Source organism: Haemorhous mexicanus, chromosome 1 (genome assembly GCF_027477595.1).
Source record: "Haemorhous mexicanus isolate bHaeMex1 chromosome 1, bHaeMex1.pri, whole genome shotgun sequence".
Lineage (NCBI taxonomy): Eukaryota > Metazoa > Chordata > Aves > Passeriformes > Fringillidae > Haemorhous > Haemorhous mexicanus.
In genome coordinates, this window is record NC_082341.1 from 43,689,990 (window position 1) to 43,713,954 (window position 23,965).

At 41.1% G+C, this 23,965-nt stretch overlaps 3 protein-coding genes across 4 annotated transcripts in view; 2 read left to right on the plus strand and 1 right to left on the minus strand.

Moving 5' to 3' along the window:
• The window catches only part of DNAJC13 (DnaJ heat shock protein family (Hsp40) member C13), a 57,006-nt gene extending 51,194 nt beyond the window's left edge, over positions 1-5,812 (plus strand). For both annotated transcript variants that reach the window (XM_059847569.1, XM_059847575.1), the window contains 4 exons: positions 184-324; positions 761-904; positions 1,704-1,803; positions 4,971-5,812. In XM_059847569.1, coding sequence (XP_059703552.1) covers positions 184-324; positions 761-904; positions 1,704-1,803; positions 4,971-5,068 — 483 coding nt within the window. In that variant the 3' untranslated portion in view covers positions 5,069-5,812. The remainder of the gene's footprint in view (positions 1-183; positions 325-760; positions 905-1,703; positions 1,804-4,970) is intronic.
• A 967-nt stretch (positions 5,813-6,779) lies between these two features.
• ACAD11 (acyl-CoA dehydrogenase family member 11) overlaps positions 6,780-23,965 on the minus strand; it is a 29,074-nt gene continuing 11,888 nt past the window's right edge. The window contains exons 14-20 of the mRNA XM_059847598.1: positions 12,610-12,676; positions 11,013-11,098; positions 10,750-10,821; positions 10,065-10,219; positions 8,118-8,234; positions 7,586-7,695; positions 6,780-7,129 (exon numbers count right to left, since the gene is read on the minus strand). Coding sequence (XP_059703581.1) covers positions 7,015-7,129; positions 7,586-7,695; positions 8,118-8,234; positions 10,065-10,219; positions 10,750-10,821; positions 11,013-11,098; positions 12,610-12,676 — 722 coding nt within the window. The 3' untranslated portion in view covers positions 6,780-7,014. The remainder of the gene's footprint in view (positions 7,130-7,585; positions 7,696-8,117; positions 8,235-10,064; positions 10,220-10,749; positions 10,822-11,012; positions 11,099-12,609; positions 12,677-23,965) is intronic.
• ACKR4 (atypical chemokine receptor 4) lies at positions 16,840-23,163 on the plus strand. The gene is given in 2 exon segments (XM_059847624.1): positions 16,840-17,329; positions 20,170-23,163. Coding segments are annotated over 2 exon segments (1,158 nt in total). The 5' UTR covers positions 16,840-17,252; the 3' UTR covers positions 21,251-23,163.

The following is a 23,965-nucleotide window of genomic DNA, read 5'->3' on the forward strand; positions in this document are numbered from 1 at the left end:
GTTTAGTAGTGTTCCTAAAAGGGCATTATTCTAACTGTAAATATGGTGTAGCAAGTGAGCACCACTAATAATGGAGAATTGAAGATTAAACACTGAGAAATGTATGGTGTTGGCTGACCATACCTGCAATAACCATTAATCTTGGCATAAAGTAGAGTCCTCAGGATGTTTCTCTCTCTACAGCTTTGTGTTAGAGCAATGGCATCGCTGGAGACCATTGGCCCTCTCATGAATGGAATGAAAAAGAGATCAGATGTAGTTGGGATAGCCTGTGAAACACTAAATAGGATGTTTCAGAAGGAACAAACTGACTTAGTAGCCCAAGTAAGTAATACATTCTCAGACTGTAAAAATGTGTTATATTTAAACTGTTCAACTTAAATGACATCTGGGAAGTCTCCTGGACACTTAAGTAATGTGCTTTTCTCATTGGAAAAGTTTTTTATCTAAAATGCAGACCTGTTCAAGGATATTACCTGATCATTGAAGCTTAATGCACAGGGTAGTGTTGTGTCCACTGAGAAAGTGTAGTGGAACACCATCTAATTCAACTGAGTTTACACCTAGATAGAGCAGAATTCCTGGACAGTATCTTTGCTTTCTCCTGTTTGTATTCACACCGCTCAGGAAAAATGGACTCATCTTGGCATTTGCAGTAATAACTCTTGGTGCTTTTGGTTCACACAAGTGCTAGTGATATAAAAATTCTGTGTGGAACTTCCTGTCCGTGTTAAGACAACTCATTTGGGTATGTTTGCAGGCTTTGAAAGCAGATTTGGTCCCTTATCTTCTGAAGCTGCTTGAAGGTGTTGGTCTTGAGAACCTGGAGAGCCCATCTGCAACAAAAGCTCAGATTGTTAAGACTCTGAAATCCATGTCTCGTAGTCTGCAGTATGGGGAACAGGTGAGTACTCACAAGTCCTTATCTGGGCTTTAACACTTGGTAGGTGTGTACCAAACTCTGAACATCCCTTGTTTAACCTTCTGGCTGTCATGTGCATCATTCCACCTAAAGTGTTAGCACACTGCAACTGCAAAATGATTATGGGTTGGAATTTCTTTACCTCTTGCTTGTGGAGAAGTCATTGCTTCAATGCATGTGAAGACCAGTAATAAAAGACAAATCCCAAGTGCAGAAATGTTCTATGAGCTGGTTATCTTTAACTGACAACTCTTCAGAACTTGTGTAATGAATATAAATTTCTCTTCTGTTTTCTGAATAAATACATAAGTGCAGCAGCATAATGGATGTATATCTAAGTAAATTTGTCCCAATAAGTGCTAGTTCTTAATGCCTTCCTCTTACCGTTTTTTTGAAAGCTTTCTCAAGGGGAGGAAACTTGGAATAGGTCTTTCTTCCAAGTAGTCCTTATCTTGCTCTAGTACAGGAAAAGTCCTATTCTCCCTCAGCTGTCAGTGAGTGGCAAAGGCTGCTTCTAGGGTTGCTTTTCCTTGTCCCCTTTCTGGGGAACAGGATAAAGTCAAGCTACTGAAGAACTTCTTTTGAGCATTGTGTTCAGCTGCTCAATTCACATGGAAAAGTCTCCTTGGAAATGCGCACAAATTCCATATTGCAACCTGAACTACTGCCATATTCTTCGGTGTAATCCCTTCAGAATGGTTTGGCAATAGAAAATGGGTTTATTTGCCTAGAACACAACAAATGGCACTTGCTCACTGTGTTATCTCTTCACATACTGTAGGTAAATGAAATTCTGTCCCGTTCTTCTGTTTGGAGTGCCTTCAAGGATCAGAAACACGACTTGTTCATTTCTGATACACAAACATCAGGATACCTCACAGGTTAGCAACTCTTTCCTGTTTATATCCTGAATTATACTGAACTGTTTCTTAATTGTCACTCTGGAGTTACTGTTTATCCCCAGGATCTAGTGCCATCATGTGGTCTGAACAGTCAGTGCTGTAAAAATACAGTAAGTTTTTCAAACACTTACTAAAAGGTAAACTTCTTGCTGGTTGAGAATGTATTTCTCTGCATAGTCTTTACTGTACATACTTAGCAACAGAATCTGGGCACTGGCAAGTACTCTGTAGTTATAGAGCAGAGATGTAATTAAAACTGATTAATGACAATAGCTTTCCATGCTTTCTCAGGATCAGTCTACTTCAGTTCTAGAACACAAATTTGTCTGCAGGGATGTGTAAAGTGTCTTCAGAATCACTCATACTGCCTATATCAGTTGGTTGCATGAATTAACACAGCTTTAGGGTTAGGCAGGTAGTTGTACTGTTGGAAAAGTTGGAATGCTAATAGGTTGGAGTATGAGGCTATATTCCAGCCAGAAGCAGTGGCCTGCCAGGGTGGCCTCGTGCCTGTATGTGGAGCTTGCAGCATATGCTTCACTGCTGCGGCAGTGCACCTTGGGTGGCTCCCCTGCTGGTGCCACCACGATTGAAATGGCACCTCACATGCACCCCAGCCCCACTGGTAGTGAAGAAGAGCATTTTAGCTGTGTGTGCTGTGCACTGTGTGCACATGAAGGTTGGCAACTGAGGGAACTTCCTTGCATGGTGCCGGCATAATCCCAGATCAGTTATGTCACTGCAAAATCAACTCCTGTTCTTCCTTCACTTGAGCAGCACTTGACAGACACAGTATCACAGTCCAAAACATCACTATCATAAAAAATGTTTTCATACATAGCAAATAATGGCATTGCAGCAAACTGTCTGCAAAACTCTGGCTCCTCAGTAGCCATCAGCTGAACAAACACTTGTCTTAAAAGCTGTTCCTCACAGGTGAGATTTGAAAGTCCTTTGTGACAAGCCAGTGTGGACACAGCAATGTGCCACATGGAACTTTCTCATCTAACCCAATTTAGCAATCTTGCTAAAGCTTTTGAGCATAACTGAACTAATGAAGTGTAAATCAGATGGCCAGAGTTTTTCCTGCAAGATACTAGCATGTATTTTGAGCCTTTCAAGTCAGGAACTACACCTTCTAGAAGTAGTTGCTTGTATTTTGAGAGTAGGTATTGCAACACTTGATGCATTTTTTTCACACAGGACTCTGTGCTTTAGTTCTGAACAGGGGTTTTCTGGTTTTGTATTGTTTAATGCCAGTTTGACAAAGAACACTGGAACTGATTCAGTTTGCCCTGAATTTCCTTGGTATTTTCATAAATACTATAAATTTAAATTTCATAAATGCTATAAATTTAGGAATAGGAAGAAAATGCTGATTGATTATTGGCTAAGAACTGAAACTATACCAGATGTGGTCAGGCTTGAAACTGGGGGCAATACAGTTTTCCAATTGCCTTAAAGGCCTGTGCTGCTTCTAAATTGCCTAATGTTTAAGTGCTTGCCAATGTAGAATGAAGGTGCTGTACAAATGCAAAGTGTAGATGGAAACCAAGCTTTATTTTTAACCTCACTTATCTTGTATTCTGCCTTATGTCTTGCTTCAAATTGCTTTGCTATTTGCACTTCCCTTGAAACTTCCCTTGCTTATTTCTCTTCCCTCAGGTGTCTCTTCTCCTTCCCTTCTAACTGGCAGCAGTCCCCTTCACCTGAGAAGTGGGCTTTAGATCTGCTGTGTCAGGCAGCTTGCTAACTTCTGTGTAGCTCTCTAAAGCAGGTAGATACCACCTCGCAGAACGCACGCTGCGCTCGCTGCATTCCGAGTAACAGATGCATGTCCTAGAGCTGTACAAATGCGGTGTCCCAAACTGCCCAACACCGACACACTACACTGACACCTGCACTGGCTGGTACTTGCTGGTACTACACAGGAATTCAGCTTTGGAACTGTGTCCATAAGAGAAAAGCTTGAGGCACAAGATAATTATGGGGAATTTTTGTGCTAGGATGGGTAACAGCAGGTGTGGCACTTGGCAGGTTCCACTGATGGGCTGGCAAGGAGAGGTCCACTCCTGCAGCCAGAGAGCTTTTTATTGCCAGAGGCACTGCTTGCTTTGCTCTCTGCCTTGCAGTAGTAGTGTGGGACTGTTTGCAGGGAGACCAACCACGCTCTGATGTTCTGGCTGAAGTATGAGAAAGGAGGGTGGGGCAGGAAGGAGTAGTAAATTTGGGAGAACTCAGTGAGGATGGCTTAAAGGGACCCAGCAGAACTTAGTATGTTGAATATTGGCAGTGTAGGCTGGAGGTCTGAGACCAAGTTGATCGTTGTATTGGTGCAGGAACATTTTGTGAGTGATCAGTTTTCTAGTCACTAATATGATAAAAATTACTGTTAAAACACTTCATGCTGCAACCTAAGTTTTTATTGCATTTATTGAAAGTTTCTATATGACTAAATTTTTGATGCCAGGCTTTAATTCCAGTGAGAGAGGCTTTGCCTGCAGGGCAAAACTGATTGCCCCTACCATAATCAGCATAGAAACTTAGTAATGGTGTGAGTCCTGCATCTCCAGTGTAGAATTTCTATATCTCAAGAATGCTGTCACTTTATTCCAACTGAAGGCACAAAATTCTGGCTAGACAAGCTTTAGGCAGTTCTGTTTCTTCACGGGGCAGCCCATTGGGTTTCCTGGAACTATGCAGCTGGGAAAAACCTTTACAACACTGAAAAGATACACAAGGAGCCCAGTAGTGGAATACATGCCTGAACTCACTTTAATTCCATGGCAGGACCTTTCTTTAGCAAAGGAATGCCATCCCTGCTTTACTGCTGCTTCCATGATGGAAGGTGAGATGGGTAATGCAGTTGGTTGGGGTTCTTTTTCACTTATTTGGCATATCAGAATAAAAAAAACTAAGCAAGCCCAAAAACGGTCCCCACAAGCTATTCCACTTGGTAGACTAAGAAGTCTTAGTTTCTAGTGCTCCTAGATTCTAAAGAATCTAAAGAAAAACTCTTATATGTTCTTTTGTAAGGTGTCTGGTTGACTCAGATGATGTATCTGAGTGTTACCAGAGGGAATAAAGCTGTTCAGTCACCCAGTAGAAGGAAATCTAATCCCCAGTATTTGTTTTCCTCCTGAAAGGCCCTGGAGTTGCTGGTTACCTCACTGCAGGGACGACGTCATCCGTAATGCCCAACGTACCTCCCCCGGTAGACAACGAAGTGGGAGATGTCAGCTAAGGACTGGAAATCCTTGTGGAAGAGACAAAGGCAGACTGGCCAGTGATGAGGAACAGCACTTTCCTCCAATACATTGAAGTGAACTTACTGCTTTGCCAGGTGTTTATGACAGTGTTATTCCTTTTTTCTATGACTTTTTTTTCTAGGAAAAGTCAGTGATTCTAACTATCACACTGTAACACAAGAAAGCACTCTGTGGATCAGCTGAAATGGGTACACAAGAATTTTTTCTTGTTGTACATAAGCACATTTTGTTCCTTTATATTTGTTTACAAGACTGTGAATCAAACTTTCCTAGTTTTTATATTTTATTAATTAGCATGACTGGAGTTGAGCTACAGTCTAGAGGAATTGGGCTAAAATAACTTTGACCTCACCGACCCCACTAAAAGGGCATCCCTTCATTTCTCAGTCTGATGTGATCACTTCCATTGAACATGACCTGAAAGGGTTTGTTCCTGCACCAGTTCACTCATGTCCTTAATCATTAACATTATCTTTTTCCTCGGATCAAACAGCATTAGACATTTGTATGTATAACTGGCTTGACCAAATTGATGAAGCTTCAGCAAAAAAACCTTAAAAAGTTGACATGTTATGTAAGAAATTAGTGTAATTGTGAAATGTTCTATACATTATCCAGTATATAAAAACTTTCTATATTGAGTGTACATTATACAGATCATTCATATGTACATAGAATTTTAAAATAAAGGGAATTAAGAGCCTTGTTAATGAGATAAAGGTAGTATTCTTGTCTAGCTGTTCATTGTAAGTGAGAGAAATGAGGGCGGTCCGAGACCCTAATTGGAACGTGGCTAAATATGATCCTGGGCATTTTTGGTTGAAAAAACACTTTGTGCAGGTTTTGACAGCCTAGAGCAGAACTCCTGAACCACATGTAGTAGTACAGTGCAGGTGGTTTTGTATTTGAAGTGCATTTCAGCCACTGACCTGCTGACAGTCTCAATTTCCTGGAAAACATTCTTGGCAGGAAGCAAGAGGAAACTAAGGTGGATGGAAATGTAAATGAGAATTACTGCTTTTTCAAAAGAGGTTATAATCTTTGGTTTAAGTATCATGAGGTAAGGAACTTCATAGAATGCTTCTAGTTCTAGGTATTCTGCCACTGTACCCCCTGAGTGACCACTGCAACTGTAGCTGGACACCCTTAGGTGAGCACACAGTTCTGGGCTCAAGGACAGAACTGGCACAGCCTCATCCTGAAGACTGAGCCAAGCTCAGTTTGTTCTCCCCAGGCTCCAACAGGAAGCAGCTTGGAGCGGGGAGTTTGTTCATGCAAACAGTAAACCTACATCTCCTTAACTTCACTGCCCTTTAGTTACCAGCCCTGTGTAAGCTGAGAAGTGATTATCCTAACTCCAGGAATCACTCCAGTGATAACCTAACTCCAGGCTCCAGCCTTTGGTGCTGCCCTGAGCCTCACTTAAGGGAAGCTAGGGACAGGACTGATTGTAGTCTCAGTGACAAGGAAGGCAGCTGAAAGCAAGAACTGGGGAGCAGAGGGTTGGACTTCAGCTGAGCTTTGGAAAAGGAAAATGAAGGTACTACTCTCCAGTGTTTGTCAATTTAACAAATTCAAAAGTTTAGCCTAGCTTGCAATAAATTAAATTGTGTGGGACTTCTGACTCAAAACTGCTTTGTCAACAATAAAAGGATAAAATGCTTTGATTCAGAACAAAGAAAGCACTTTAGGCCTATTAGAAAATAGATTTTATTTAGTATTATAAAGAAACTCAGATAAGTGTTCTGCAAATTCTTAAAAGCAAGCCCATAATTATTAAGTGTAATAAGTGAAAATAGTGAGAGAATTGCTTCCAGTTAGAATCAAGTTTTTGTGTTCATTCAGTTTTACCTTAGATACCATTATTACACTGAAACTTTTCCTTAATCTTCCCTCCATTTGAGAAGGCTTTATGCTGACATTAGATTTTTGCAGTGAGCTTCTTGGACTGATCAAGGAGTTCCCACCTTGCAATTGTTGAGAGATGAACTTCATCGGGCCCGTCTGCTAGGCGCAAGGTGCGTACGGACGCGAACCTGTGGGGGGAGAGCTGAGTTAGGGCTGGGCTCCTGACCTGCCACAGCAACCACACCGGCTCCCACGGGAGCTCTCAGCACTGCTTTTGATGCCCTTTTGACACTCCTTGCTTGGAAAAGTGCTGTCACATGGCAGATACTGCAGCAAAATCTTCCTGGCAGGATTGAGATGGGTGGGCTGGGAATTCAGAAGTTTCACTTCTCCCCAAGGCCATAAGAGATAACATTAAGTTTTAGAAGCACATCCTCTTTACTGCTGATAAGAACTATTTTAGGTTCAGCGCCAGCTTTTATTTTTTGTAAGGCTAATTGCACTATAAAAACAATTATTCTAAATTTTATAGCTTAAAGGGACAGGCACTATTATTTCATGCTGAGGTGAAACAGCTTGTATTGGTGTTATAAAATATCATAAAAGAAATGCTTAGAATCTACAGGAAATCTCCTTTTACTCACATGAAAGCCAAAGGAAAATCCTGAGAAACTCCAGCTCCACCACACACCTGAACTGCACAGTCAATCACTTTAAGCACAGCTCGAGGAACAACCACTTTGGTCATGGCTACCTGTGGTTAGAAAAACTCACATTATCAGTAATAGTTTCATAAGCAAGTGAAAATATTTACCCAACATGTCTATTGAATATTGGTATCTCTCAGTACATTCCTTCCTCTTGGGGTTGGATGAGAGCTCTGTTGTTCTCGTTCCCAGGGTATGGTAAAACTGTTTCCAGTCACTCAAAGCTATCTTACTGTGTTGAGACAAGCAAGCTTGAACAGATTTATCTCCGCTTCTGACTGAGATCACTGCCAAATCTTTTGACAATTAAAAGCATCTCTTAAGGCTCTTTTCAACATGGATTTATACTCTACACTTAGAATAATAATGTTTAACAATATGTTTTACCTACCATTCAGCTAGCTTTTACCTAGCTGAATGCGCAGGCATTGCATCCACCAAGTCCTAGCTACCCAAAAATAAAATTTACCTCTCTCCTTGCTCTTCTGTTGCCCAACATGTCGATCTTGCGAGCTGTTTGTAGTGTGAGCAGGCGAGCCTGTTCTATGCTAAGACGGCATTCTGCAATCCAGTGGGCAACAACTTCCTGCAGATCCCAAAGCCAACATCAGGACATCAGTTAATGCCTCTGACCACACATGGAGCTGCCCCCTCTTCCTCAGCACATGCACATTCAGTCACCCTACAGCCACTTGTGTGCAAATTAAAGCATATCTAAGATGACGCATAATAAAACACTTGACTAACAGAAATATTAAAGAGAGAGCAATTTCTCCTGCCAGGAAATAAGATAAAGGGAAAACCTGTGGATTCTGGCACCTTATCAGACCCCTCTGTGTGCTGGCCATTTTCCTGAAGCCATTCTTCCATGCCTGCTTTTTCCTCCCTGCTTTCCTTTACCTCTTCCAACACCTCACAGCCTTCTCTCCATATAAGCCCCAGTATACAGAAATAGGGGGTGAAAGGGGAGAGGAATGCCTTGTTCTGCTTAAACTGGTGGTGTGTGGTGCATGACACAGAGGCGAACAGCTGCAGGGTGGTGCCTGCTGCCTCTAACTGATGATAAATTAGTAACTCTCTGGATCCAAAATGAAGTTATGATCTTGGCAGCCCTTCCCTACTCTTCTTAGCTAGTTCCCCCCCTGCAGCCAACATACCACAGGAGAAACAAATGTTTGTGATGCTTGTCAGTGCAAAAACTGTTTGGAGCCTGACCCAGCCTCCACTTCTAGGGCTGTGGATTTTGTAGGACACAAAAGCAAATAAATGTGCAGCACTTGCTTCAGTGCAGTCTAAAAGCTCAGCTTGGTTGGTGCCAGCAACAGTGATCTGAACCTGGGTGGGGTGTTCAGTTCTCTTCAGTCAACAGCTCCTGGAGTCATAAATGATGGCCTGGGTGGGGGCAGGCACACGGGTACTCAAGAAAGCCACCAGCCTCACCTTGTCCTTAGCCATCCTCGCTGTGAGGGACCTGCATGGACGCAGCAGCTGCCTCCAGGTGAGGCCTGTGTGTTACTTCAATAAGCTTCTGAGAGCCAGAGTCTGCCTCATGCACCTCGTACTCATTCTAGGTTATGGTGGTGAAGGGAAGTTGGGAAATTATATGACTGGAAAACCAGATCTGTAAAGTTGCTCCCTCTGGATCTGCACAAACAATTTGCTACAATCTGTGCCAGATGCTATTTCAATTTCCTCTTTCCATTGCTTTTACTTGTTTTTTCCAATAAAGCTATCCTAGCTTTTGGGAAAGATTAAGGAACACTTGGAATATGACAGGCCAACTACCAAACTCTATGACAGTCTGCTTTGTATAAGAACCATCATTTTTATAATTTTAGCAAGCTCTTGCTCATGAAACAGTATTTCAATCCTGAGCAAGATAAGAGCAAGGATCTCCAGTCTTCCCTTGATGGGGTCTGTACTTTTGTAAGCAACTACAAATACTTGATCAAAGAAGCAACATTTTCAATGAAATTTAGAGCCCCGAGTGTCTCCAGTGATTGTGAATGGAGACAGCCAGGTGACAGAATGAATACACAAAAATGGTGAATTCAGATTGTAACTACAGAAATGTAAGCTGCACGCCTGAAAAAATACCTGTCCAAATAGATCAGGAAAAGCAGAGAACAGACAGTGAAAATTCCATATTCAAATCCAGCACAGGGTATCTAATTCATTGCACATTGCAAGGGAAAAAAAAAAAAAAAAAAGATGCTGTAGATTATGGTGAAAAATGGAAGCCCTGCAATATGGTTTGTTTTTTTTCCCTTTGCCACCCAAAGCTTTATGAATAGGAATTCAAGGTTAGGGCACAGCTGCTGCCATGTCCATTATCAGAGCCACAAGGCTGTGTGTGGGCAAAACAAAGGTCAGTATGTGGAGTGTGTGAACTGAGCCAGAGAGGGAAGGTGCTTACGTGCTGATAGAGTTTCTTGCCGAAGGTCTCGCGCTGAGCCGCGCGCTGGCACAGGATCTCCAGAGCGGCCTCGGCCGCACCCAGGGACCGCATGCAGTGATGGATCCGGCCCGGCCCCAGCCGGCCCTGGGCTATCTCAAACCCCCTGCCCTCACCTGGTTGGAAAGAAAAACAAGCTCTGCAGACTCCCTCTTGAAAGGGTCCAAGGCTCCAAGCAAAAGTGGCCCCATAGCAAAATAAAAGAAGCAGAGGAGAAATAGAAGAAATCAGCATCTACACTAAGTGAGAGAGCAGAGTTCTCCCTGCAGGGGACCACAGTGGCGGCCTGCTTGTTACTTCTTTATCAGTTCTGGCAAGTACTGGCCACGGAGTGCAGCAGAACATTCTTTCTAAAAGTCTGTAAAGCCTGCAAGAGCTGGTTTTGGGGGAAGAACAGCACTTACACACTTTGCTTTGCTCTACTTCAAGGCAATAATATTTGCATGACACTCAGAGCTGCCCTGCTTCCTTCTGCTCTTAATTAGGTACATTCAACCAGCAGGAAGGCTGCTAAAGGAAGAGTGGGCTCCCTCAACTGACCAGAGCTGTTTAAAATAACTTATGGTGATTCATGACACAAACCACTGTCTCGTAAAGCTTGGTTCATTGCTGTATATATTAAAAATAAATCAGTGCTGAAACTCACCCAGTATTATATTGGAGACAGGTACCCGCACGTCATTGAAGTGTATCTCAAAATGTCCTCCATGGATCTCATCTACAAAGATAGAAAACACAACAGCAGGGTAAAATGAAGGAGGATAAAAATACAGGCCTCCAGTTCCTAACCCTTCTTCTATACATCCATTTTACTGATTTATTTCATACACAATATTTATTAGTATAACTGCAGCTTCTGAGCCTGCTCATAAAGTAATACACATACAGATGATAAATATGATCACCTACCCATGTAGCCAAACACTGAGAGAGGTCTTATCAGCTTTAGCCCTGGGGTGTCCATGGGAACAATAATCATACTGTGCTGCTTGTACCTGATCAAGACAAAAAACGCAGTTACATCTGAGCCTCCCTTCTGTCTGCCCCTTCTGCTTTTTTTATTTCCCATCCTTAAATTAGGACTTGCATAAAGCCAGTGCTGAGATTTACCTCTACCACCTGCACCATCCTGCCCACAGTGTGGCTTCAACCCTTCTTGACCCACCAGTCAACAAGTGAAAATGTATTAGTGGCACCTAATGCACCATGACTGAGAAACTCCTGCTGCTGTCACTTCTGTGCACACAGTTCTGAATTACCCAGTCAGTTCCTCGTCCTCCTCTACCTTTCTGTTTTGTTCCCAAAACCAGTTTATCAGAATCATCATCTTGGCTTGCCTACAGCTTAGGCAAGAGAAATCCATCCCTATGTTTACATTCCTTCAGAATATTTAAGTTTTAGTCACACAGAACTGGAGGTGATGCCCCAGGTCTCTGAATTCAGTCTCCAGTTCTAGCAAGTGGAGTGTCACATAATCCCCTCCATTAACTTCTCTTCAGCTTCTAAGAGCTCAACAGATTCCACTGTCTGTATAACTTCCAGGGAAACCTTCCCGGGTGCTGTGTGCAAGTTACTGATTGCTTCTTGGTGGAACCGAGCCAAACCTAAAAACTTCAGATTATCCACGGAATTTGGGCTAAAATCAATCTTAGATATAAATGTCAGAATTCTTTTGCATTGCAAGCTGTGTGAGGTTAATAGCACCAGACATGGAGCATTTTATTCATTACTTGTATAAATTTTTGCAAAAGCTTGCAATTCTAGTTTGGTAAAGAGTTGAACGTGTTTGTGTCAAAGAAGAAGAGGTAAGGATTATATTTACACATACAGGAGTAAAATGAGGAGGTCTGATTTAAGATGTGCAATGCTCTCAGCTTATACAGCTTCACCTTACCAACACCCCATGTTTCAGCTTAACTTTCTGTATCTACAGATAACTTTGTGGAAAACTTAATCAGTAACTTCAGGTCTCTCATGTGCCACTTGTACCCATTCTGATCAGGAAAGCTCTGAAAAGTTTTGGTTTTATTATATAAGCATTATTATTTAATTCTTCCTGGTGTTAATTGTTTTCTACACTACACTTAGAAAATAAATTGTAAGCCAGAGTTGTTGGTTGTTGATGCGGACTATACAATTGATGCAGATGCAAATTTATGTGACCAAGATAAAACTAGTGAAGCCCCCAGAATTTCCTGATCCAGTTCATCACACAGCTGCACAAACACTGGTGCATTGCTGGTGCAATGGAGAGAGGTGGGAAGCATGCCAGTGAAAGATGGTAACAGTAGAAAGGTTGGGAGGACTCAGTCAACAGCATCTGACAGCAAAACAGGAACTCAGGCTACAAGAGACAGGTGCTGAGGTTTAGAACATCCTTCTAATTTAGGAGCACATCCAACTGGTCAAGGCAACTAATGGAATTTCACTTAACAAAATTCTTGCAAGCAGCAACTCCTCCAGGGAACAAGTTTTAGGGGATTCTGAGTCTCCTAGGAATTCTTACCTGGATGCTGATGAGTTTTTCGTTTTGCCCATTACAATTGCAACTTTGCAATTTGGGTTCCCAGCACCTTAAAAAAAGTGGCAAACACAAAAATTGTTTTTAGCATAAAATCTCAATGTAGAATCAAATTAAGTTTCATAACAAGAAACCCTACTGCCTTCCTTTTGTGACGCAGGAAATGCAATCCACCCCTGTGTTTACATTCTGAATAGCACACCGAAACAAAATACACATTAGTACTTAACATGTAAAAGGGAGCTGACTTGTGGGAAGGGGAACATGAAAGCCAATCATCCAAACCCTCCAGGTCCATCAACTATTCCTTTGAAAAGGGAACAAGAAGATACTTGAAATGGAATCTGATTACTGGAATCTGATTCAGTCTCCATTACAGCTGAGCAAATAAGTGTGACACAACAGCACATCTATCAAGGTAACATGCTGCCATTTCAAAAGTAAAACTTTAAAAAAAACTTCTTCAACCTAAAAAGACTTGAGGGTCTATGTGGGAATGAAACACCAACCACATTATAACCAAATTATGCAGATAAGGCTATCAAAGGGTTACCATGATAACTGTTACTACTTCAGCATAACTTTTCTGGAATGCAGAATTTCTCCCCCCTTTACACAAAAGATTTTAGATTGCACTTTGAAGAAAGATCTGAGTGAAAATTGTTACCTGAAAATAGCCTGCTAGCCATTGATAACATTACTTGAGATGTTTCTTATTATGGACATATTTATTAAGCCTCTGTTGCATAAAGACAGCACTTTAATGGACTAGTCCTGAAGGAGATTCTACCATTGATTAAAATAACATTTCCATGATCCTTAATCCTCCCTATCTTTTTCTTCAAAGGTTTCTTAGTACCAAAGCATGCTCTAATTCCTTTCAAAGCCTCCCACAAACAATACAGCTAGGGAAAATACCCAATGGGTGTAGCAATCAGTAATTTTTTTGTGCAGATAACAAGCTTTGTAGAGATTCAGTTCAAGGCTTGATCTGTAGCAGCTTGGCTTTGTTCTGAGGTTAGAAGCAAATACAACTTTATGACTTCTCTGGCAGCTGTTCTCACAAGGCTTGGGAGACTCTGGTCTGGACAATACAACCACCTGGCTTTGAGCTGAGCCACTTCCTCCTACAAGCAGCCACTGTGATGGCCAGGAAGTGGGAGAGATTTATTTAATTGTGATAAATACTGCCTGTTTGGAGGGCCAGATTGCCAGATGTTTACTTTCCTCTTCTGCAATATGGAATTCAGCCATTGTTTCCAGTGAGGGCTTACAGAGTGGCCCATGAGCTGAACAAAGCCAACAAGCTAAAAATCCCAGTGAAAAGCTTTGGGCAGGGGCATAAATCAACTTGGTAAAAAAATATTACCAAACTGGATCCCAAACACTTGGCTCATTTGGGCAACTGCAACAAGCAGCTAATCAGATCCAAATGACCCAAGATATGCTTTGCAGGGTACTACCCTGCACAGGGAAATGTCACCCCTGCACAAGGGGTATTTGACTCTTCTCCCTTTCCATGGAAGGTAAAGGATTGCACAAGTGCTATTTTCTAAAAGAGACCAATGTTCAAGAGAGGTTTACAACACAAGATGTTTTGACCTTCTGGAAACTCCTGAAAAACTGTTTTGTAAATAATCCTCAAGTCACATCCCTGCTTCAAAACAAAGGGCAAATTTAACCGTGTTGTATGAAAAAAAAAAAAACCAAAAAACTCACAAAACCTCAGAAGAAGCTTTCATGTTGAACTCAGTGAGGAGTTCACTAAGAGCTGGACATCTGGTTAGATGTTCTAAATCACTTGTACACATTTCTGGAAGTCAAATGAATACTCTCCAATCTCCTGTCTAAGCACAGCAAAGGACAGCAGATTCCTGGCCCTTCCACTCCTTAGAGTCTGAAGTCCTGAAAAACTAAAATAAATTTTATGTCACTTTGACCCATAAAAGACTGAAAAAAGTTATGGTCTAATGCAAGACTCTGAAAAACTCCAGTGCTTTGGATGGAATGCAAACAGCCTGGATGGAATAAACATCTCTTTTGTAAATGACATTTTCACATCACTTACAGAATTCAAAGATGTTGCTGGAGGATGGAGAGGAAGCGTCAGAGAAGCCTGTTATTTTGGTAGGAGTTAGAAGTAGTTTTGCAAGAAAATTCACAATTGAAGAAACACTGGATGTTTCAGAAGGTCAGTTTTACCCATATTTCCATATTGATGAGCTTTCAATAAAGTTTTCAATGTATATGACTGCACAAACCAAAACTTTTAGACCACAGTGCTGCTGCACTGGCAAACATCTTTGGTTTAACCAACTTCTTATACTTTTGAACTCTTCATGGCACTCGCTCACATAGTGAGGCAAGGATAGTATGTTAAAATGTGCTTAGAGTGTTGATGACAATCCCATTAGAAGCCTAATCTTTGCTATCAGCAGTATAACATGCTTAAGTTCACTGATCTTCACACAATCAACTTACACAGGTTCTTTCTGGTAGAGAGACTACTAAATGTGGGAACCTTTGAGTACCACCTGTACTTGAGAAATCTGCCATAAAGTCTGCTTTCAGAAGCCAGCAGCACTTTATTTCTTCCAATCTATTTATTTTTCAGTGTTCAGTCTTCAATTTCCTGTCTAAGATGACTAAGGCCAGATGAACTACTGCCTGAATTCTGAATACCTATGATTTTTGCCACATTGGCTGCTGCACCCCTCAGCCCAGCAGGTTACTTCTCTCTGCTAAAGGTCAGGGGTCTGTGGTGGCTTACAGACCTGACAGCTTCCTGTTCTTCCAGGGTTCTGGACTCTCCTGCAAGAAGAAACTGGTCTTGTAGGACCAACACCCTTAGGATGTTGGTCCTACAAGGATGTGGATGGCAGCATGGTACTGATTGTTGGAATGTGGGAGTCTCCTGACGGAGAAAAGGGACACACACAGGCACATCCCACCAAGAGCCTGCTGTAATTTCTATCCACTAGCATGTTGTATTCCACAGTTTTACCTCATCTTCTCCAGATAACAGTGCAGTCAGCTGGTTCATGGAGGGCAAAGCCTACAGCTGTAGCTGCAAGCAAACAGGCAATGCTGAGGCTGTGCAGCTGCAAGGGTTTTGCAGTCCTGCCACTGAATGTGGCTGCTGGTCATTCCCAGCTGGAGCTCATGAGCTCTGATGATGCCAGTGAGAGCAGCTGCTCAGCTTAGGAATGGTTTTTTTCCTTCCTTCATGCCACTTTCGCACAGCTACAAGTGTTTTTACTTAAGTAAGATCTATTTTGTATTCACTCTTACTAATTTTTGTTATTTTTGACCCTACTGAAATACACACATGACAATATTATTTCTTTACTCTGACTGGAAGGATCTGTCCTCCCTACACTCCTGATAGGTTAAAAGGAGCTGAGGAACAGCAATAAGCAAGGCAGGATTCACATGAACTGCCTTCCTACAGCCTGCCCACAGAACCTCTTGGGCACTTCTGCAGGCAACACACAATTCCCTGGGAGCATTCTCAGCTCTAGCCTGATTATTCAGTCTTGTTGGAGACCCTATTGAGACAAAGCCTATACAGAACTGAAAGTCTCGTTTTTTAAAGAGACAGAGCTCAGGCCTCAAAGCCATGACATGACCTGTGAGGAGATGGCTGGGAAGGAGCCCAAGCATCTTATCTGAAGAGCACCACTGAAGTACTGTGATAACTCAAGGTGAAAGCAGTGCAGAAATATGCACAAATATTGTGGCACTCCTCCTGTAGACTGTAATTCCTCTCCCAGCCCAGTTTACTTTGTCATTGTGAAACAAAATATAGCATGTGAAAAACATCTACCCATTACATTCTTAGCTGCACATTTTTAAAGAATCCTTCCTTTCACATATTTCAAAATAATTGAAGCACAGACAGAAGATTAATCCAGTCATGGTAGGTGCACCAGCTCAATATCTCTGTTATTTGTCTTCAATATTGCATTTACTGAAGCTCATTAGATTGTTATCTGATCCAGGATAATTCAAACAGGTCACTAATTTGATTATGAGATTGACTGGCAACATTCAAGCCCCTGAGAACTATTCCCTGGGATGCAGGAATATCTGCTTGTACTCTGGTTGACAATTTGCCACTTGCCTTCACATATTTTCCTTACCATCTGTCTGGCTTCACACACTGAACGAACCAACTCATCTTTCTATTGTATCCCCTAAAAAGTTACGTAAGGAGGGGATGTATTATCCCTTTAAACCTTATACAATCAGCCATCAAAAGCACAGTACTGCCCTGAGGAAAGAATGGAGTCACTCCCTGCGGTGTCTGGGCCAGTAACTCAGCCCAGATGTGCTTCCTTTCTATCCATTTCACCTTTTTCATGTGTTGTTTGATAAAAGCCTCTTGATGATGTATAAAACATTTGGACTTCCAGGAATTAAACCACAAACCACAAAGAGAAGCAGTAAGAGTGTCCTGACCTTCCAAAGGGCAGTCACAGTTTGTTGGAACAGGAAGGAATGTAGGAAGTGTACAAGAAGAGTCTCCAGGAAAGCACAGTTTTTAAAAGTTTTTTTTAAACTGTCAAGTCAAAATGAAAGTGCAACGGACTTCCACATGAGGGTGTGGTGTTCGAAGACAAAATGCAATGTGTCAGAGCAATTCAGATCACTTCACTGAGGCACATCTCAATTGCAGTACCTGCTACTCATCTGCTGACAAAAGGTTAGTTTTGTTTTAATCCTTACTGCTCTGTATAGTGGATGATATCTTCTTTGCATACATTTACTCTTAGTTAAGTTGGCTTTACAGAGATATATCATTTCACTAAGGCACGTCTCCTTTCCAGTATCAAAATTAGATTTGCTCAGTAGCAGGACAGAATACTGCCTAATTTATCAGAGGAAAAACATCTGTCTGTTTAAACTAGGGATATTAACTTAATTCACCATCATTCATACAATCCTACATCAAGTTTAAATACACAGAAATACTGAATTTCTATCTGACTGGAAGGCTGAAACAATTCTGCAAGAAAACATGCAGTTGCAGATCTAATATATTTATTAGTATACCTCCTAGAAAACAATTTGAAAAACCAGCAGCTTCTGAGCTGTTTGGGTACTTGTGGGTAGTTTGTACGTGCTAAAATTCCTTTCTGTCATAACATTCTGAGAAGCTCCGGCTGGAAGATGCAGTGTACCCACAGCAATCTGCTCCTGTAAGAAATTCCACGTGGGCATGGATTGCTGTGTGGGATGGAGACTAAACTAAGCTTTTCCACCACTCTCCAGCGCCCGACTCCCACGGGACTGCTTGGCTGTTTGCAATGGGCACACGCATGTGAGCCTGAGAAACAGCACTACCAGGAAGAACAAATTTGAACAGGTATGGGAGCCAAAACATAACTGTGCTTTTAAGGGAGAAATGTCAACTGTTGCATTTTAGATAACTTTGTTAGATAACCATGAACTCAGGGCAGGCAAAAACTTATCAGGCAGCGGAGCACAGACTCACAGCCAAACTGCTTTGTCATACATAGACTTTTAAAGTTTGCCCTGATATGTTTACTTGTTTGCTTTCAAGTAAATTTGCCAGTGATACAATTTGATTAAGTGTTCCTTAATGGGTTCTGTATTTAGTTTTTTAAGACCACAACCAAATCTTTTCATTTAACTTCTAATTCTCCTCAAATCTCAACTAAGTGGATTAAACTTTTCTTGCTGCAGTTTCTCTTCTACTAAAAAAATTAATAAAAAAAGGTTCTTTTGCTGCTGATAACTAAATCTCTCCTCAAAGTACTATAAAGCTGCAAAAGCTTACTGCTGCTGGAAAATCCTGCTAACACTGCTTCTTAGGCATGGAACAACATCCCTTTGCCAAAGTATTAAGTAGAGTTACTGTACTTTTCCATTCTGCACATCTCATTAAGGCAACAATAAAGAAGAAATTGCAAGACTTAAAAAGGAGTTATCATTTTTTAAAGTTTGATGGGGAGTGTTTTGAAATGTTAACAGAATAATACAACAAAGTCATTAAAGATGGAGCCAAACCAGATACTTAAACTAATACACTAAAAATAATTTGGCTAGGAGAATCACTGAAAAAAATCAAGCAAAAATAAAAATTATTAATTTCTCTCTATTTAATTGGTCTGCATCCCTTATTATGAGGTCAATCAGTAACTTGTTTTTTCCTAGTAGACTGATATGTTTAAAAAAACTGTAGGAATTTAAACATTCATTTAAACTTCATTTAAACAATTGTCTAAGAAACAGAAATGGTATTTCCATTTTTTTTTCAGTCTTGAAAAGCCAAATTGTAGCTCTGGGGCAGAATATCAGATAACAATCTGCTTTCAGCAACATTGACCTCAAATTCTGAACACTGCTATGATGACAAAAGGGGGACATGTTTTTCATTCTCAGCTGATTTTTGCTACTGCTGCTAAGAAACCTTAGTCCCATTTAATCCAAAGAAACAGGGTACTGCAGGGCTGTATTTTACAACAGACAGAATTACATCACATTAGTCAATGAACACAGTTAGAGGAAAAGAAGAAAATAATGCAGGACACAAACTTGCTTAAGACACAATCTGAATATCCAAATGCTTAAACTTCAACCCTAAGCTGGCAGTAAGAAGCCAGTCTCAGTGTTTACAGAGTAAATCTATCATGAGATTGTACTTGAAAAACCAACAGAGCTTCTGAGCTGTTTGGGTACTCGTGGGTAGTTTGTATGTGATAAAATTCCTTTCTGTCATAACATCCTGAGAAGCTCCAGCTGTAACACGCAGTGTACCCACAGCAATCTGCTTCTGTAAGAAATTCCACATGAGCATGGCTTGCTGTGTGGAATAGAGACTAAATTGTTCTGCTGCTGTTCAGCAATAGACCCCCTGCTGCACTTTTTGTAATGGGCATGTACAGTGTACCTGAGAAACAAACAAAACCACTCTCCCTGTACTATACTCATATCCAAAATTTGTCAGAATTTATGACAGCAGACAGCTGCTTGCCTCAGCTCTAATCTGCTCATATTCCTTATACACCTGATTGTAACAGCATTTACAGCCTTCAGCTGGTATTCCTTTGCTTTGCAGAGCCTGGAGAGGGGAAGGTGTAATTCCAACCCCATAAAGGTACAGACGGAGTTATGTGCAATGGAATATTGTTAAACATAACACAGTCGGAGCAGGTAAAGCAATGATGGCTCCTTGGCCCAAGTGCAGAAATCAGTGAGGGACACTCCAGGCATTTTATACTCTCAAATGCTAAGGGTAAGGAAAGCATTTCAATTGAATCCATTTTACAAGTATCGCCCACACTGATGTCCTCAGCTACCCTATTTCACATGAGAAATAGGGATAGTCTGCTCTGCCTCTGTTACTGTCTAGCTCCAGTTTGATTATTCACAAATGTATACTCAATATCCAAGTTCCTTAAATTTGAGATGTATATGCAGCCCTGAAGAAGGGTTTTAGGTTTCAACAGAAATTTAAGAACTTAAACCAAATATTATTTCTTTGGTGTTCCCTCTTCCCCACTTTTTTGTGTCTTGAAGCTTTGCCACGGTCTGAGGTATGAATAACTCAACAGATTACTGGATTGAGGATGAGGAGGATGATCTCAACCCTCTTATAGATTACAATACCTATGAGCTTCTCTGCGAAAAAAGTGATGTGAGAAACTTCAGAAAATTATTCCTGCCAGTGTTCTATGCACTGGCTTTCACAGTTGGAGTGGCTGGAAACTCATTAGTGGTTGCAATTTATGCCTACTGCAAGAAACCCAAGACCAAGACAGACGTGTACATCATGCACCTCGCCATCGCTGATCTGCTCCTGCTCTTCACCCTCCCTTTCTGGGCTGCAAATGCAGTGCAGGGATGGGAACTTGGAAACCCAATGTGCAAGCTCACTTCTTCTCTGTACACCATGAATTTCAGCTCCAGCATGCTGTTCCTGGCCTGTATCAGTGTGGATAGGTACAGGGCCACTTCTGAATCCCAGGGCCATAGAAGAGTGGGCAAACACTGCAGTGTTACCTGCCTCTGTGTCTGGCTGGCTGCCACTTTCCTCAGTATCCCAGAGCTGATATTTAATCAAGTCAAGAAACACAATGAGAGGAACGAATGCCTTCCCATATTTCCAACGAACATGGAAACACTCTTAAAATCCGCCATTCAAATCCTGGAAATTATCCTGGAATTCCTGCTTCCTTTCCTCGTAATGCTAATCTGCTATTCTGCTACTGCTCGAGCAATCTTTAGGTCTCCAAATGTTAAGAAGTCCAGGCCTTTCAAGGTTCTGCTGGCAGTAGTGGCTACTTTCATTGTCACCCAGCTACCGTACAACATTGTGAAGCTGTGGCGAGCCATAGACATCATCTACATGTTGGTTACGGACTGCCAGGCCAGTAAAACCATGGATGTGGCGCTCCAGGTCACCAAGAGCATCGCTCTGTTCCACGCCTGCCTCAACCCTCTCCTCTACGCCTTCCTGGGTGCCTCTTTCAAAATGCACATCATGAAAATCGCAAAAAATTATGGGTACAGGAGAAGACAGCAGCAGAATGGAAGACCTGAAGAAATTTCTATGAATTATGAAGACCCTACTGAAGAAACAATCAGTTTCACTATATAGGCCCTCTATTGCTTCCATCATCTTACATAACCAAGGGAATTGTTTACTAACTCCAGGGGGTATTGCTTCTACAGCTGTTTCCCTGCAAGACAGCTTTCAGAAGAATTTCTGAACCTGCCAAGACACCACAAAGCGCCACAAAGTGGAACGTGTTTGTTGGAATCAAGGAAGAACTGAATACTGAAATCCCTAGAAACAACCCGAGATATTTACTAAACAACAACATCAAAGAACTCAAACACAAAAAAAGAAGCACAACAAACCCCAAACACCTGAAAATACCCCCAAGATTTAAATTTCCAGGTGTCACAGTACTAGGCATATAAGCAACTATGTAACAAACAACCTGTACACATCTAAGCATGTGATTAAAACAGAGAAAAAAATCATCACCGGTCAAACAACAGGAACCTTTGTACCAAAAGTTAATAATCGTGTGTTTCTCCAAATATTTTATAAAACTTTAGAACCTTTGCCTAAGAGTTTAGCTCCATTTCTCAACTCAACTATCGTTCCATAGATAACCTTGCAGTATGAAGTATAAGCTTATGGCTGAGAACTGAGAGGGAGAAAGAGTGGGGGGAAAGCCATTTTCTATGGGTTTCTATAAAGGTATAGCAGCAACAACATCCTCCACAAAAACAGCCCAACAACTCCTTTTCTGTAACTACAGAAAAAATGAACTTTAATCTCTTCGTTTCTGCTCACCTTAAACTTCAACAAGACCAGTGCTTAAAGGGTAGCTGGCATACTCTAGATTTTTATAAATGTAATAAAAAGTTCAGGTAATCTTCAGATACAAGGTCTGGATTTTTTTATATAGAATTGTTAAAAGTAATCAAGCACTGCAATAACTGCATCTGCTAAAATATATGAAGATATAATAAAATCAAAGAATAGAAAAAGTGCACTGGCTTTTGTTTTTTCTTATCTTTATTTTTGTTTTGTTTTAGTAAGTACTGGCATCTCTCATCATAGGCATTTACCAACCAGCAAATGGGAGAAGCCTTGCTTGACAAAAGAGAGAGATTCCCATTCCATATGGAGCTCATGGATTTACAATTTTTACACAGAGAGGTACCAAGGCCATCCCCTGCCACAGTGTTGGCAGGGATTCCCGGAAAACAGAAGTTTTCCAGAAGTCACTGGAAGCATATCAAATGCACTGACATGCTAGCTTAGCTTTCAAAATGAAGAAGTGGTGTTACAGCATTCTGTCCTTGTCTTCAAACATCCTGTGGGCTCTGACAAAATGTCTCATCTACAGATTAGGAAAGGCAACAAGAATCTCTCCTTTTTAGAGACTGTTCCTAGTTACACAATTATGGACTGGAACAAAAAGCTCTAAAATGACACACAAGAAACAACAGTAGCATAAACAAGACATAAGCCTCTTCTCCCTGTTTGGATGACAAAAGCTTACAGAATGTCTGCCCAGAATGTTTTGAGAAATACTAGGGTGTGAACAGATAAGTCAGAAGTGCCTGACTGGTTTTCTACACGTACACCATAAATCTGACCTGGATTTACCTGCTATACTGGAATTACTGTACACATGCAGAGCACGATAAGAAACCCCACTTCTTCCATAAAGTAACTGACTCCTTGCATGTGTGATTTATGACTTGTCTTCACAAATACAGAGTGACATTCTGACCAGACTGCCAGTCCTCTGGAATTCCCACACATCCAAGGTTTTAATGTCCCAGAAGTTAAAAAACCCCAACCAAAGCCAAAACCAACAACAACAAAAAATACCTTCCCATCCAGGCAGAAAGAGAGACTAATACAGAGCTGAATGAACATGTTTCTCAAACTTCTTGGAATTGCAGTGCCTTTAACGCATCTGTTTTTATGTAAATCTGATTGCCCTAATTGTATGTATTAGAAATAAGACTAACTGTTTCATGCTGTCTTATGTTTACTCTTCTTTTTATAATTCACATAATAACTTTTATGAATATTATTTTGTGTGTGTGACCCCCTAAAACTTTCTCATTACTTCCTCAGGGACTGCAATGCACAGCTGGGAGACACTGACCCAGAGCAAAGGCTAAAAAGCCAGCAGTTAAGCAACACTCTTAGGTCAGGAGACAAGATTCCATGCCTCTTTTTGCTGCCAGTTTTACAGGAGTAGAACAGAGAGAGAGATCTATCTTCTGGTGACTCCAAGTATTGCACAAGCATGTATCAGCAGCTAGCTGTCATAATCATGAAAGTAAATGAAAGTTTAATAACTTTGTTTATTTACTTGGATTCCAAACTCCCAGGGAATGATGACTTTCAAGTTGCTGTCACACGTTTTGGCAAAAAAAGTAACAGTACTACAATATCAGGGACAGTTGCCACTTACAGTACAATGCATTGATTTTACTGGGAATTATAATATAAGGAAATCTCATTTAGTAGTCTGTCCAACAGCATCACAGGCTACTTTAAAAACATGTTTTACTGTAGCAACACGGTACTCTCAAGCCTCTTACACAAGCTGCCAAAGCCAGCTTCATGAAAACAAAGCCATAAATGTGTAATTTGGCTGATAGAAAGAGGTAATGTTTAAAGAAAATAGCAGCATTCACTGTGAACAAAATTCAGAGGTTCCAAAAAAGGCCTAAATCCCCAAACTGGATTTGAATCTTGGACTTTGGTTCATACAACAAAAGCTCAATTCAGCTCCTTCTGCTGCTTTATATTCTATTGCCTTTACTCAAGAGA